Genomic DNA, 16,459 nt, shown 5'->3' with positions numbered 1-16,459 from the left:
AGTAGGTCAGTGAAGAGAAAACCATTACCTAGACGTTTGGCAAATTTAGAAATATATTCACAGAATAATTTAGAAATCCTTTTTCTTACGAAAACGTACCAAAATAAATAAGATTGTTTAAACATATCATGAGGAAATATTTCATTGAAGCTGACCCTATCCTCCCAACACAACAAAGATTTGGTCAGAAAATCACTTTGTATATTTTAAGGAATTTTTTTGATTGATTGATTGATTGATTGATTGATTGATTGATTGATTGATTGATTGATTGATTGATTGATCTCAAACATTGTAGTCAAAGTAATAAAGAATGTACACAAATTTACAGAAATTATTAAATGCATAGATTTAAAAAAACAGGAAAAAAAACGAGAAAAAAAACGCTTTCATCACATCTGCTTTATTAAAAACAGTGATCATTAACTAAAGTCAAGTAGAGCTTCATTTATTGCTTGAAAAACAGTGGAAAGGAGTTTATATAAAACCCACCCCTTCTGAGTCCTTTTTATAGTTTTACGTAGTTTTTGTAATCCGGTTCTGATCTGATAGATTCTCTTCAAGTTACAATATCCAGTTTCTGTTAATGACTGATAATTTTCAGAATATTTATATAAAACTGACAGTGTGCTCAGTGAATGTCTCAGGCAATGGAGAGCAGAGGATACAGTGCTGGAGGACAGATCCTCATGGGAGGACAAACCCCTGCATGGGATGTACCACCGGACCAAAACTGAAGTGGCTGATATCAAGAAGTCCTACCAATGGCTAGAAAGGGCTGGCAGGGCAGCACTGAGGCACTCATCCTGGCAGCTCAGGAACAAACCCTGAGCACCAGAGCAATAGAGGCTCAGATCTACCTTGACCAGATCCTGTAAGGAACTGGTCACAGTGGCTTTCTTCCTTTTGCAGTCAAAGCACTCAGTGTCTGAAAATGTCGTTGGGCTCAATCTCAACAAATCTGCGTGTGGAGTTGTCATTCGCGGTCTGTGGGTATGGAAGGGGAAATCCTTGTGACACACCCCTCACCTGCGTTTCTGAGAAAGTCAGCTGAGCCTCAGCTGTGCCGTCACCACTACTTATGCAGTCCTTTAATGAAGTTCCCCAATTGTTTGGCTTTTTTTTAGTGTAATGTACAGGTTAAAAAAAGCCAGGCAACCACATTTATACGGCAGTAATACATTTGTTATTCAAAACATAAATTCATTAGGGTATCTTGTCTAAAGACTTTTTCTATGTGCAGGGAGAGCTGGAAAACTGTGGTGGTTCTTGTTGAAGTTCTCTGCTTGGCTGTGGTTCTGTAATGTGCTGCCTTAGTTTGGCTTTGACTGAATGTGTTTTTAGGGGTTTGGGCTTTCTTTAAGACGGCCTAACATTTACCCCAAGAACACAGATGTTAAACTGTAACACTGAAGCCGACACATGCCATACCCCTAACAAAAAGTACACCCCATCATGTCGAGCTGTGTTTTATCCAAGCTGAACACGACTGAGGGTCACACACTGAGCTCTTGCATTTTCTGGATTCCAACTTTGGCTTAAACTTGAGAACATTGGAGACTGTTTTTAAGATTCGCTGCTTGTAAAAATGCCTGCGGCTTCCCCAGGTTCAGATGGTTCAGGACCTCAGAGAGCCTGTTTGTGCAATGGGAAAGAGAACAAAACACACAACAGTCTGCACAAGTGTTCCAACCTTTGCAAAGGGAGAGCCAGAAGAGTCAGCAACCAGCAACGTGTCCCGTCTCCGATCCGATCTGCTCTTAGCTCTCACCCTGCAGCAGGCAAATGTATTAAATATGGGCGGGAAGCAAGTGATGCAATGGCTCTGTGTATTTATGTGCATAAAATCAGCCTATGGTTGCCTGTGCTGTCACAGGACACAGGTATCATATAATATACCAGAAAATACTGTTTTATATACACAAAAATAAATATTTGAAGACCAAACCCCTTTTTATCACATTTCATAAAGAAGGTTTTTACTTTCAATCACTTCATTATATGAAAAAGAAGAATGGCTTGAAATTGCTTAGTTTTGTTCAGAAATACAAACTTCACAAGTACCCCTAACCAGTAGTAGACTATTTAGATTGGTTCTATATTCTTTTATTTTATTTTTATTTAACTTATTTGTTTTTATGTATTTGTGTGTCATGTTCATTGATTTTTTTTTTTTTCCTATATTCTTTATTTTCTATGTTAATGTTATTTTTGGCAATGGTGATTATTTTTCGAGGTAATGTTGATTACAGGGTTATTGTTCGTTATTAATTGTATCATACCTCAATTGTTAATAAAGTTAAAAAAAAACATTTGTGTTGGCTTCATGAATGAACATCAATAGAAACAAAAGATCACATTCTTCTGTTTGTGTGTCCCATAAAACTGAACAAAAAAATGACAAATTGTGAAAGTTGTTGTTTATTAAGTTGTTTATTTCTGGCATAAAGAAAACACAAATATAAAGAGAAAATAGCCTTTTTTGTGAATATGAAATAGTTTCTGTCATGTGTCACACATCCAAAGGCAGCAAATGTAGTCGTCCATAATGTAATGTCAGCAGTAATTACAGAAAAACAACTAATTCTCTACAGCTTGTATTTGTTGGTGCTCCTTAACCATAAACTCGTAAACCTAACAAATAAAAATTAAACTAGATCTAACAAAGTGACCCAGACATATTTTTTGGACCATAACTGGCATCCAGGCCCTTATGTTGGAATTCTAGTTGTGCTAAATGACCTCAAACCATTTTTCTGGTACACAGCGTTTAAAAATCTGTCAAAAGATTTTTAAACACTTCGTCATAATCAAAAGGTTAAGACGAAGTCGCATCACTTGATGGATTGATGGAGCATTATGGGTACTGTAGTCTGTATCCTCCTGGACGAGTAAGTCCAAATAAAGTTTCATTTATTCAACTGTTTTGTTTTACTTGATTTGCCCTATCGCCAAATAAATTTGTTCTTTTTTAGAATTAATAACATTTCCTTTTTCTTTCACCAGAGAGCCACAATGGAGGGAGGAAAGAGTCACATGTGGCTCCAGGGCCTCAGGTTGCACAGCCTTGTTGGAATTCACAGCTGCTAACATCTGGTCTACCCAGTGGATGAAGGACCCAGCCCTCGTCTTTGGAGGGATGCAGTCCTCAGATGTGGACCATCTAAGCTGGTTGATGTGGGACTAACATGTCAGAGAGAAACTTTGGTGCAAAGCATCAACTGCACTCTTCTCATAAACAGTCATTGGTGCAAAGCCAGGGAATGTTTGTTTAAAAAATAATAACGATAAATACTTAAATACGATAAATACAGACTCATTAAAATCATGACAGTATGTGACCTTTGCCCTGTTTACCCCCCCCCCCCCCTTTCTCTATGGTTTATCAGAAACTTTATTTCGAAATCCAGGTCGTTCCCGTAAGTGCAAGAAAAGCTGAAGCCGTTGAGGCCCGGCTGGAGGGTCTGAACCGAAACTGCTGTTAAGGATCACCAAGTTTCTGACTCAGACTCAGTCACCCTGTAAAAAAACTGTTTTTGTGCCAAACAGCCTTTTCTGTCCATGATGTCCAACTTTTGGTTATTTGAGTGGACGGTTTGGTGGGTGTGACACCTCTTCACGCATGACATAAGTGCATGAGAAAACTTGTTGAAGTCTATATCTGCTGTGAAACATGAAGGAGGCTTAATTATGGTCTGGGCTGGGCTGCTTTGCTGCATCTGACACACTCTGTTGACCTACACATTGAAGGCTGCTGTGTTGGGATTGTTTTCTTCTCTACATCTTCAGAATAGAAGGAGATGTCTGACAAAAAAGAGGGAGTTTGGGATACAAACTGATGAGCAGGAACTGTGAACCAAGACTTCCATGTCTGCAGCAACAAGTGTATTATTAACTATTGACCCTGCATCTGTTAGATTCATAACTCTTCCTGTAACCAGGGCAACCAATTCTAAATAACATAGAAGGTCGGACAGGCATCTGCAGAGCTCTTGTGGGCTCTTGTATCAGTGTTTTCATATTTTCTTGTGTTTTCAGTAATAACACTGACAACTGTGACGGTGAATGACGTCTACAGACCTCCAATCAATCTGGAGCCAAACTTCCAGGCTGGTGTTAGAACGTTTGATCTCAGTCTTCATAGATTTATTAACAGGACAAGGATCCAAAAACACAGATGAAAAAATGAACACAATGGAGTGTTCCAAAGTGTCCTAAGAATTTACATCCTGATGAACATCTGTGACAAAAGATGAAACATCTGGAGAAGAAACCTTCAGAGCTGAAATGGTTGGAGCAGAATAGCTGCAGACAGGAGCAGAAGTCTCTCTGAATGCAAAAAAAGAGAAAAAAAGAAAAAACAAAACTCACTGAGAAAAGCAAAAACTGTTTTATTACATGAATTCATGCATAAAGTCAGTTCCGTTCATCTAGTGTTGACCGTTGAATGAAGGCTCAGTGCTTCTTTGATTCTCTGTGATATTAACTCAAAGGTTAAAAGATTAAAAGAATAAGAAAACAGCACACAATCACAATTGCTAAAATAAATCCTTAAAATATTGAACTCCACTTAATGACTCCAACATGCAGTAAAATCATAAAACATCTGACTTTAGAAAGGATTGTGTAAAAAGTCCTGAGATCATACAGACATGATCAGAAATCACCCAAAACAAAAACTGAAGGAAAATTATCCAAAATAAAAGTCATCATGTTAGTTATTATTCATCTTTAGAAAGAGAATCATCAGCATAATCAACAACTTGACACACGTCTGTGATTGGTGGGGACAAAAGGGGGAGGGGCTAAAGCAGGCATTTCAGAGCAAACAGTTGAAAATGTAAATATTGGCTTAAGAGCAGAAGACGTCGCAGGTGGGAGGAGCTGCAGGTTGGTCAGAGGAGGGGGGGTTTCAGGAGGGGGGCTGAGGAAGTGCAGCTTCATCGTCTCTGAAACAGCACAGAGAAGATGTTTGGGATTTTACAGTTGGAAAACGTCACATCCTCACATACAAATGCAGTGTCCAGGTCTGGAAGAACTCAGGTTTACCCCGTCCACACTCACTAAACGTCTACAGACAGGATGAAGCTGCTCAGAGGCTGAGGAGCAACACAAACACCTGTTTTTTCACTGCTTGGTAATCGGAGTAAAAAAAGCTTTGCTGACAGAACGACCACCACTGTTCATCTGACTGTAAACATGAAGACTAACTCTACCCTCAGCGGATCCATGAAATCCACCAGTAAATGTTGGATCTTTAGGTTACTTGTTGACCTTTCATAAACCGCTCAGGTCACTTTAAAGTTGTTGTCATTGTTATCTGCACAAATCATGCTCAGCCAAATCTTTCTGCATCCTAATGAGCAACACTCATCACTTATAGTTACACCTGGATTAGAAAATATTCTGTTCCTGCAAAAGTATGACGTAAATAGATCCTGTATCTGATGGTCTCGTTCAGCTTTATTAACCCGTAATTTACAAACCAGGAAAAAACAATAATTAAACTTTTTTTTAAAAGTTTTTCTGGTGTTGTTTTTTAGTTTTTCAGCTTTTTTAACAGGGCTGCACGGTGGCGCAGTAGTTACCACCGGTTCAAATCCTGGCCGGGGCTTTTCTGTGTTAAGACATTCTTCATAGGTTGAGTGGTGACTTTAATCTGTCTCAAGGTGTGAATGTGAGTGTGTGTGATTGTGTGCACCGAGCCTTCACCCCACAAATGGATGGATGGATGGATGGATGGATGGATGGATGGATGGATGGATGGATGGATGGATGGATGGATGGATGGATGGATGGATGGATGGATGGGTTTCATAGAAGCAGAATAAGTAATCAAAAAGTTAAAGAAACAAATAGGTTGGCCCCCACTGTTTAAAATGCCGTGGGGGCGGAGCTCCTCTGTTAGCTTCCTTACCTAGAGGGACAAGGCACATCCTCTTCCTCCTCTGGCCATAAGTTCCTGATCACTGCTTCAGGATCTTCAGCAGTCAGATCTTCTCTGTAGTTGTATGTCACAGAGTCTCGTTTACAGGACTTCAGGTTCTGCCTGAGTTGATTCACATCAAACTTCAGCACCTTTTCAAAATAAAGGTTTTAGTTAGCTTCACTTTTATTTCAACAAGACAAACTGTTTTATTCAGACTTTTACTGTATTCCTGTTAACAGCAGTAGAGACAAAGTTTAAATCTCATGTTGAAAAGCTTTCAATCACTCAGCTGAAAACAGAGACAGGTGGAGAACCAGGACCAGGCAGAACTGCTTTAGGGTTTTATTGGAGGTTTGTTCAAATGTTCTCCATTTTAATTATTGAGCAAAAAGGTCAGTTCCTGTGCTCTAACACCTCATGGTTGAGCTGCTGTCCTTCACAGCTGGCTGTAGAATATTTATACCAACTGGTTTTCATAAATGATTGGAGAATCATGAGAATCAAACCTGAGGTTTCACAGGTTTTTGCAGCATAAGGGTATGTAATACTTGTTAACAAGTATTACAAGTTCATGTGAACCCTGATGATTCAACATGATTCTGCAACAGTTTGAGGTCAGCTAAGTCCAGCTGTGACAAGGACAGCTGTTCTAGAGGGTTCTAGTCTTCTGTACAGAGAAGAGAAGCTGCAGAGATGAAGTTTTGAAGGAGATGGATGCAGAGCAGCAGGATGTTCAGTTAGAGCTAAGCAGAATGATAGTAGTTTGTTAGTCTGGAACTGGAATGAGGAAAACTGCAGGCTGAGGGTTCAGAGGCATGGAGATGCAGCTCTGACATTGAAGGTACCGTTTGCCCGACGTGGAAAGCGATGGCAACGTTGTCCCAGACATAATAATAGTCAGGGATCCCCTCAACTGTTAAGTTGTTGTCATGTTGGATGAGCTTGAACCTGTCAGAAAGAAAAACGTATTAAAGAAGAATTAACAGAATGTATTTGTTAAACATTATGGTATGGTGTGAAAAAAATGATTCAGTATTTCCCCTCTGTTGCAAAGATGCTTGAAGGCCATTTGTTTAAGAGGACCTGGCTGCAGACAACAAGGTAGCACAGACATCATTAGCCGGAACCAGAAGCCCTTTACTGGAACTGGAAGTTCATGTCACATACCCCCAACCCCACAGTTTGGTTGAATTGTATTTGTTGTTGTTCAAAATGACTAATTTAAAAGGCGACCCTAACAGGTACCCTTTTAATTAAATTTTATACCTTTAACGCAGGAGATGTCTCTGTCAAAACCTACATTTCCCTTTGACATATCATGACTCCTCACACCAGGGATGCTCATAACATCTGTTGATCACGGCGAAGAACATGAGGGTAGATATCAGACCATCAAAGACAAATAACCAAAAAAATGAAAATACTTTTTTTTAAATCTGTCAGCACATCATCATCCTCTCGTCAGTACGTAACTTTATTGACATAACAGCTCATCGAACATCCTCTGATCCATACGTCGCTGCATGATGCGCTCTTAAATACACTGAGCTCAAATTCTTTCTGCCATCGGAAATCCACTACAGGTGGAAGACCACTAAGGCCCCCAGGGGTGTGTATTGAGGCCAGGGTCGCCCCGCAGTGCCTTTTCGATTGGGACCGAGACGAAGAGTTGGACGCAGCTGTTCTCCCTTAACGCCTGCTGCTCTTACGATCTGTCTAACCTCGTGAAAATTTTCCTTCTCCTAGCACAAAATTATAGAAATAGCTGTTGAAATGTGTAACCCGGATCAGTGCCCCACTTGCATTACCAGATTTGAAACACCTGAGCGCTCTTATTTTGGTGGGGCCAGTTCCCTATATTAACATCCGGGTCACATAGCCACTTCCTGTCATCCATGCTCTGGCTGTTGCTGATCTGCTGTGGCTGGCTGCATCTCCTATAGCTGTCGGCTATCTAAACTTGAGACAAAACTCTGTAACATCTTACTGGACTAGTTCTTTGAACAACCACACCTTGAACTAACTACTCTTCGTTGAGTTTATGCGATCGGGTCACACACATAGCAGTACATCAGTATTTCAAAGGCTTTCTACCTCACAGAAATGCCATGCTAGTGTGGCTACAACATACAGATTTTTGATCAGTCTTTTTTTTTTCTCTTGAAATTGGAAATATTTCAGTTAATAATTTTCAGTTTTTTGTCCGTTTTAGGACTTTTCAACTTGTTTCCGTTTTGGTCGGCCATTTTGGTTTTGAATTCATTCATTAATATCATTATCGTTTTTTCTCCTGATTTATACTGAATTGATGAATGCTAAAGCTAAATGATGAAAAGTGCACTTAATTTTTGAAACCATTGGAACCCATTGAAACCCATTAATTTATAGGCCTAGAATTTGAAAGGTTCCTACGAATTTTGTTAGGACCTTATTTGATTATTTTTCTTACAATGACATACAGTTGACTACTGTACTTGTTGTAAATAGTATGTGTTGTAAATAATAATGTCTTGTAAATAGTATGTGTTGTAAATAATGTGTCTAATCTATCATTTGTTTGACCTTGTTTAGGTCAGGTTTTTTTTTCCACCCCCACTTCTATCCTTATGGGAAGAACTTTTTGATCTGCACCATATAGGAATGGTGCATGGCGAGCTACCCACGAACTCTCAATGAAAAACTTGATTTACGAACCTAGGAAAAAGGAACTTCGCAAAAGACGCCATACCCAAAGGAAAAAGGAACTTTGAACACCAAAGACTGAAAAATATCCTTGTGGATCCCTGGACACTCCTTTCTCCACTGTCTCAAATTATTGTTTTGTTGTTTTCTTTGTTTAAATACAGTCAATTGATTGCTTTATCCCTGTGTTGCGTTTTCTATCCACACACTCTGGCTCCATGAGTCGAACAAATCTTCTGTAGGTCAGAGCAAGCTAAGAAAGCGCTACAAATGTCCTACATTATCAGATAATCTTACCTACTGTAGGGCGACATGTCACGGTTTTAGTTTCTTTACCTTTGTGTTCTGGAAATCTTTTGTTTCTGTCAGAATTTGAGTTCAGTTCCTGTTTTATTTTGTAAGGTTTCCAGTTTTGTTGTTGTGTCGAGTTTAGCTTTTGGTCCCCATCTGCCCTGAGTGTTTCCACCTTTTGTCTCGTTTATCTGTATGTATTTAAGTCCTGTCTTTCCCTTCCTCCTGTGCTGCTGCATAGTTTTGATGTTCCCTGTTACAGTGTCTTTCTAGTGATTCAGGTTTTCGAGTGTTTCAGTCCTGCTCAGCAGTGGTATTTTGGTTTGTTTCATTTAGTTATTAAAGATCCTGTTTCCTGGAACCTCCTGCATCCTCTCTGCACCTGGGTACTTCCTCAACCTTCTATCGTAACACTATGAATGACCTAATGGTTTGGAAGTTGGGTTGTAAACACAGCAGGGTAGGTTAGACTCACAGGGGGTATGACAGTTTTATGGACTAAAATGTATACGTAGTATGGTGTCGTGTGGAGTGAAAGAAACATGTGCGGTTGTCATTAATGAGCTGTATGGAGATCATACAGAAGATCTGCTTCAGATCAGTGCCTACACAGTGCTTCTGTCCGTGCAGTGAGCTTTTCAAAAATCGCAACGTCTTTCAAACCCAACGGTGCGAGCGTGGCGCAGAACTAGAATTTACGCTGGAACTGAACTGTTCAGCCAAGGTTTCATTGACACTCTGCCGTGTTGACATCGGTCGGATTGAAAGATGTGAGCGCGGATGTTGAAATGTTCACCGAGCAGAGAGAGGCACTGTGTAGACACGGATCTGCAGCAGAGTTATGATGCAGTGTTAAAAACATCTTTCAAGAACCAGAAGTTCAGCAGTGAGCTCTCCTAAAAGTCTGGAGCTAAGTTGACAAGTGCAGCATTGCATTAGCTGCATTAAACATATACGGTAATTAAATTCAACCTAAAGTCACAAATGTCAAAAAACAGCACAGTAACCACAAGATGAAAGAGGTAGCATAGATTTATGGGCGGTCCTCCAAAACTGAAAAATATGATGTAATTCAGGTGTGTGCAAGTGTAGTGCACACTGTAAACCCAAACAGCTGTATTGGCTCATAACTATTAAGTTTACACAACTTAAATGTAATTTGGCTACGTTCACACTGCAGCGCTTAATGCTCAATTCCGATGTTTTGAAAAAATTCGATTTTTTTTTTTTTTTTTTTTTTTTTTTTTTTTTTTTTTTTTTTTTTTTTTTTCCAAGCCGTTCACATTTTCAGTTAAATACAAACTTTTGTGATCTCCTGTGTGAATGTGAAATGACCCAGAATTGACCCGCATGCGCAGAATAGTACTCAACGGTGAACGACGTCACTGTTTGCGGAAATAGCTAACGGTAGCAATGGATGTCCACAAGTGTTGTCAACAGCGGAGCTCTTTTTGCATTATTACATTTATTTTCACAATGGATTTAGCACAATTACAATCTTCTCATTTTAAGAAGGCATTTGAGCCAGGACCTTCTGTACCCACTGTTGTGGAATGGGTATGTGTACTGGTATGTGCTTTCTAATGAAAACCTGCTGCTCAGGAGATGCAAACGACACACGCTTTTTAAATTGAGCTAAAAATGGCACAATCCAAGTTAAAAGATAATGGGGAACACTTTGAAAATCTATTAAAAAATATATAGCTGGAGTGCAACTTTAAGTATAATCCCAAAGTAAATACATGATTTTTCTTTTTTTTACGTTCTTTTTTTTTTTTACCTCAAATGTGTCCAGTTTGAAGTATGATTGTTTGCTAAAAGAATTTAGATTGCTGTTTACTGTCTTTCATTCTAAACCAAATCTCTTCTCAATACAGGTCCCAAAGCAAAGCAGCTGTAACATGGAAGCAATAAACTTTACAGTCATTTGAGAAAACATTGCTGTAGAGTTTATCAATTTAAGAATATTTCTGTATTTCTGGCCTCAATTACAAAAGGGGTTTATTCAGTCATGCCTTTGGTTTGTCTGAAGATTAATAACCCCTCTTGTTAAAGTAAAATATGTCGAACACAAGAGGCCCTCAGCTCTCGTCTGTCTGCCCAGCTGTTGGACAGGAAAAGTTAAAAAAAAAAAAGAATATTTCTGTTTTTTCCACAGTGGGAGATGAATAGAAAATACATTTGAAGTTAATTTCAAAAACTTGTGAACTTCTAAAGAGCCTTTGACTTTTATAAGTTAGAGATGAGAAGAAATTAGCTTTGAGATGACTTTAAGAGCCTTGCAATGAACTGGTGACCTATCAAGGATGTACTGCGCTTTTACCAAAAAGTGGTTGGGATAGGCTCCAGCAACCACATGATCCTGAAAGGGCTTAGAAATGGATGGATAATTTTTAAGAACAGTTTTGAGCTGAAAATATAATTGACAGTAAGACTATTTCTTTTTGTCTTGTCTTCAGATCCAAAACTTATGAGATTACAGTAGATTTTATATTTAATATTTGGGGGAAAAAACAGAAAAAAAGGGAGACATAGGCTCTAAAATGTTCTTCTTTGGCCTGATATGTTTTATTTATACACAAAATCTCTGTATTTGCTGCTGTTCCTCAGGCTCACCCGTGCGTCCCACACATGGCCTCTGACCTCCAGATGAATCTGCCGTCTTTGAAGAAGCAGACGGCGTTCTGGTCTTCAGCCAACAAAGGATACTGGGAGAAGTCCTCTGGACCATTTGGACTGTGGACCAACACTGAGTACATAATTTCCTGTTTGTACAGGACCGTCTCAAAGACCCGCATGACCGGCTGACCACCAGCACAGAACTGAAGAAGAAGATAGAGAAGTTCTCATTAGTCTGAATAAGAGGCCCACTGAACAGACAGTGTGTTGTAGGAACAAAATACAATGATGATGTGATGTTTGGTACTCCAGCTGTGGTACTGGATTCTCTGAAACACTGGTTCTGTTATTGGAGGCTGTACACACCTCTAAGGTAGGATGGGGGTTGGATTGCTTTTAGTGGGAGGTGTGCTGGTGTCACAAAAACAGGCAGACAGCTGGATCCAAATAAAGCAGGTTTATTAGCTCAGCTAAAAGTACACAAAGCTAAATGAGGGTTAGGCAGGCAGGAGTCGATAACAGCCAATAAGTTCATCAGAGGAGAAACAGGGTAGTCAGGATCCAGGGATCCAGAGTCAGGGTCAGAAGACAGAAGATCAGGTCCAAACGTAACACTCGGTAATGAATGCAGAGGGACACAAACAACACTTCGCACTGAGCTTGACTCAGTACAGATCTTAAGTATGCTGTGGTTGACTGAGTGAATGAGAGTCAGGTAGTGTGTGCTGGGCATGGGAGATGTGGTGAGGTTAGAACTCTGGAGATCCCGCTGGAGATCAGAGGGGGAGACAGAGTTCTGATTTCTGACAGCTGGTTTCTCAGACTCCCGTAGATATTCTGCCTGCTGCATCAGTGTGTGAAGTGATCTGCTGACTCTTCCAGCAGTTCTGATGTTTTTTAATTGCATGTGCGTTGTACTCAGTGTGAAAACTAAGCCTTTTTTTGAAGAACTGATATTCTGGTGAAGATAAATGATGATCATCTTTTAGTTTAAGTGAAAATAAGTAATTTCCCGCGACACACCTGGCACACTGGTTGAAAAACACTATATAGTCGTTGATACAAACCCGTTGAAGACCTTCAGGAAACCTTTGACCTCTGTCATAGAAACCAGGCTTACATTACAAAGTATTGAGGTGAACTGTTATTATTATTTCCTGGATTTTTTTTTTTTTTGTTATTCTGTTTTTCACAGTTGAAGAATTTCCATGATGAACATTACAGACTTCTCATCTTAAAGGACAATTTTTAGGACATTTTTTTTTAATTTGTATTATAGATCATTCTAGAAGATTTGGGGGTCAGAGCTTTACCTGCTGACTGTAGGCCTGTAACACCTCATCCAGGGGAAAGCTGAAGCGGAAGTTGCCCAACCGGGATTTCGATCAAAAGGCCGGGGAGGTCGCAAATTTCGGCAGGTCGATCTGCTCGCTCATATTAGGGTACGTCTCCTCCATTAGCCTCGTCTCAGCATCTTTCACATCCTCCTCTCTCACATGCAGGCTCCACCAAAGCAGGGATTCACCATATGGATTCCTAAAGCCTTCATCCTGCCGGATTCCTTCCAAGCCCACACATGTTGTGTCATGTTTCAGAAAACTGACCTGGAACTTTGGTTGAGGATATGCTGGGATGTCGTCTCTGTAGATGTACTTGTTTGGATGATTAATTTTTATAGCAGCCTCCTTCAGCTCAGGAAGCTTTAAATGCCTTTTTTCTACATAATTCTCAATGAATCCTCTCCTGTTTGTTCGCTGCTGCATGTTCAGGTGAATGAAGATGAACCAGAATCAAGTCCTGACTGAGGGTTGATGTGTTGCTTTGGAAAGACGAGAGTCTGATTCTGGCGACGTGGAGCTGTCCTGCAGCAGACAGAGAAAATGCAGGTCATGTTAGTGACTGTAGGATCTGTGCACACAGACTGGAGATCCATCAAGAAGAAACGGGTTCAGGTTCTTTAGTTTCTTCATGTGAAGAAATTCTGTAAAGCTCTGACAACACCAGTTGTTCATGAACAATAATGCCTTTTATTTAAAATAAAAACAACAGAACAAATGAAGGGGTGCATGGTGGTGTAGTGGTTAGCACTCTTAAGAGCATGTGCTCCTCAGCTCGCACCCATCTTCACAGAAATCTTCAACCTCTCCCTGGCCCAGGCAGTGATACCCTCCTGCCTAAAATCTGCAACCATCATCCCAATACCGAAGAAATCTCCCATCTCCAGCCTCAACGATTACCGTCCAGTGGCACTCACTCCAGTAATCATGAAGTGCTTCGAGAGACTGGTCCTCCAGCACATCAACGATCACCTCCCCCCAGACCTCGACCCCCACCAGTTTGCATACCGCACAAACCGGTCTACAGAAGATGCCATCGCCTTAGCCCTGCATGCAGCGCTGAGCCACCTGGAGGAGCAGCAGAGCTATGTCCGGATGCTCTTTGTGGACTACAGCTCTGCCTTTAATACAATCATCCCGGACATTCTCATCAGGAAACTGGACACTATAGGCCTGCCCCCCCTCACATGTGCCTGGATAAAGGACTTCCTCACTGACCGGCCCCAGGCAGTGAGGCTGGGCCCCCACCTCTCCCCCACACGCACGCTGAGCACTGGCTCTCCACAGGGCTGTGTGCTGAGCCCCCTCCTGTACTGCCTCTACACCTACGACTGCAGTCCGCAGCACGACAGCAACCTCATCGTGAAGTTTGCTGATGACACCACAGTTGTCGGACTCATCTCAAAGGGAGACGAGGCAGCCTACAGGGAGGAGGTCCTGAAGCTGGCAGCTTGGTGCTCAGACAACAACCTAGCTCTGAACACCAAGAAAACCAAAGAGATCATCGTGGACTTCAGGAGGCACAGCACCGACCCAGCTCCCCTCTACATCAATGGAGAGCGTGTGGAGAGGGTTCACACCTTCCGGTTTCTGGGTGTTGTATTGTCCAACAACATCTCCTGGACAGAGAACATCACAGAGGTCATCAAGAAGGCTCAGCAGAGACTCCACTTTCTGCAGGTCCTCAGGAAGCACAATCTGGACCCCAGCCTGCTGACAACCTTCTACCGCACGTCCATAGAAAGCCTTCTGACGTACTGCATTACAGTGTGGTACGGCAGCTGCACCATGGCGGACAGGGAGAGACTGCAGAGGGTAGTCAAAGCAGCTCAGAGGATCATCGGCTCCCCTCTCCCCTCCCTGTCGGACATCTATTCCTCCCGTTGTCTAGGCAGAGCGGGGAAGATCATAAAAGACAGTTCCCACCCTGGCTCTGGACTGTTTGACCTGTTGCCCTCAGGAAGGCGCTACAGGTGCATCAGATCAAGGACAAACCGCCTTAAAAACAGTTTTTTCCCAAAAGCCATAACCATCCTGAACTCCCACATGCACGGTCACTGACAGCTCCACCCCCATGTCTCTCTCTCTCACTATGCGCATCCCATCATGTAAAAACCATCCCATCATGTGCAATACATTAAGTGCAATATATCTCTGCATTCATGGACACAGCAGGTTTCTTCTGTGTCTGTCATAACTACCTCTCTGCAGAAATTTCTATTGTAGATTTTGTTCTTTTGTAGTTTGTAATTTGTAAATTGTGCCCTTCATTTTGAGAAATTATTTTATTTTATTATTATATTATATTAGTTTTTTCTCTCTTGTATGTTTGCACTGAATAGTGAGCGGCTTTAATTTCACTGCATGTGTGTGTGATGTGAATTGTACATGTGTACAGTGACAATGAAGGCATTCTATTCTATTAACCCACAGTGAGATGGTCCTGGTTCAAATCCCAGCTAGCTTCTTTCTGTGTGGAGTTTGTGTGTTCTCTTCATGCATGTGTGTGTGTTTTCTTGTGTAATGCACTCCCTATGCAGGTTAGCCAGGCCTGTTCACTGAATTCTTTTAAATCCAAGTTGAAAACTCACTTTTTCTCCCTGGCTTCTAACTCAGTGAGAGTTGATGTTTTTATTGATTTTATGTTGTTTGTTTTAGATTGTTGTTTTGTTTTCATCCTACGTTGTTAAGCACTTTGGTCAGCCTCTGCTGCTTTAACCCTTGTGCTATCTTAGATGACCCCACCCTTACATTGACATGTTCTCCCTACCATGACAAAGGTGGATAAAGGTGGAAAGATTTCATGTAATCCATGGACACCAGAGAAGATCACAAATCATTGAAGAAAAAAGGTCTAGTGGGTCTAGATGACCCAACTCCCAATGTTAAAGTGCCTAGAATGGCACAAGGGTTACTTATGTCACAGAATGAGCGTAGTTGAAGTATAAAATGAAAAAAAACATTTTGGAGGATTGATTTCTAATTTTATTTGTTTCATTTGATGCAGTTACATTGTATAAAAGGAAAAAGCATTTCTGTTAATGCATTTTAATTATCAAATTAGATATTTCTAATTGAATTTTGCTACACATTTACCAGAGAACTTTTTGAAAATGAAATGTCAAATACCATTCTTTTTATCATTTTAATGAGGTGACAGAATGAGCGGTGTTGAAGAAGAAAAAGAAAAAGTTGTTTGCTTTTTCATTTTATTTTTGAATCAACACACAGCTTCATTTTGAAAATGAAAAAGCATTTCTGGTATTGACTTTTATTTTTAATTATGCTACACAAATGCTTCCACAAAAAGGAAAAATGATCTTTGCTCCTTCTCAGTCGGTTCTCCTGCCTCGTCTGTCTTTGTTTCTCAGCTCATTCCCTGAAGCGTCCTTCTTCTGGTCTTCTGTATTTCCAGCTGCAAGTTCTATTTGCTGTGTTAAAGCACAAATCCCCTTCCTGAATCCTTGACCCCTGTACTGGGAGCGCACACAAATTCAAACAACTCTGCATTATGTCAATACGCTCATGTTTCCTGCTGAAAAGCATCTAAAGACAGAAATGCTCACAGAGTCTCAGCAGAAGTTTCTCCTTCCTGTTCATC

General features: G+C 40.7%; 2 protein-coding genes across 4 annotated transcripts in view; both read right to left on the bottom strand.

Moving 5' to 3' along the window:
• The window catches only part of LOC105356488, a 31,896-nt gene extending 30,055 nt beyond the window's left edge, over positions 1–1,841 (bottom strand). Inside the window, exon 1 of the mRNA XM_023962470.1 lies at positions 1,694–1,841. The gene's annotated coding sequence lies outside the window, so the exon portion shown is untranslated. The remainder of the gene's footprint in view (positions 1–1,693) is intronic.
• A 2,530-nt stretch (positions 1,842–4,371) lies between these two features.
• Positions 4,372–16,459, bottom strand: part of LOC105355675 — a 66,884-nt gene continuing 54,796 nt past the window's right edge. Inside the window, exons 4-5 of one of the 3 annotated variants that reach the window (XM_023962526.1) lie at positions 5,918–6,078; positions 4,372–4,949 (exon numbers count right to left, since the gene is read on the bottom strand). In XM_023962526.1, the coding sequence (XP_023818294.1) occupies positions 4,913–4,949; positions 5,918–6,078 (198 nt within the window). In that variant the 3' untranslated portion in view covers positions 4,372–4,912. Of the gene's footprint in view, positions 5,707–5,917; positions 6,079–16,459 lie in introns of all 3 variants that reach the window. The other 2 variants (XM_023962525.1, XM_023962529.1) reach the window with 2 other exon arrangements.

This window comes from Oryzias latipes, chromosome 14 (assembly GCF_002234675.1).
Source record: "Oryzias latipes chromosome 14, ASM223467v1".
NCBI lineage: Eukaryota > Metazoa > Chordata > Actinopteri > Beloniformes > Adrianichthyidae > Oryzias > Oryzias latipes.
This window is presented reverse-complemented; position numbering and strand designations above follow the sequence as displayed.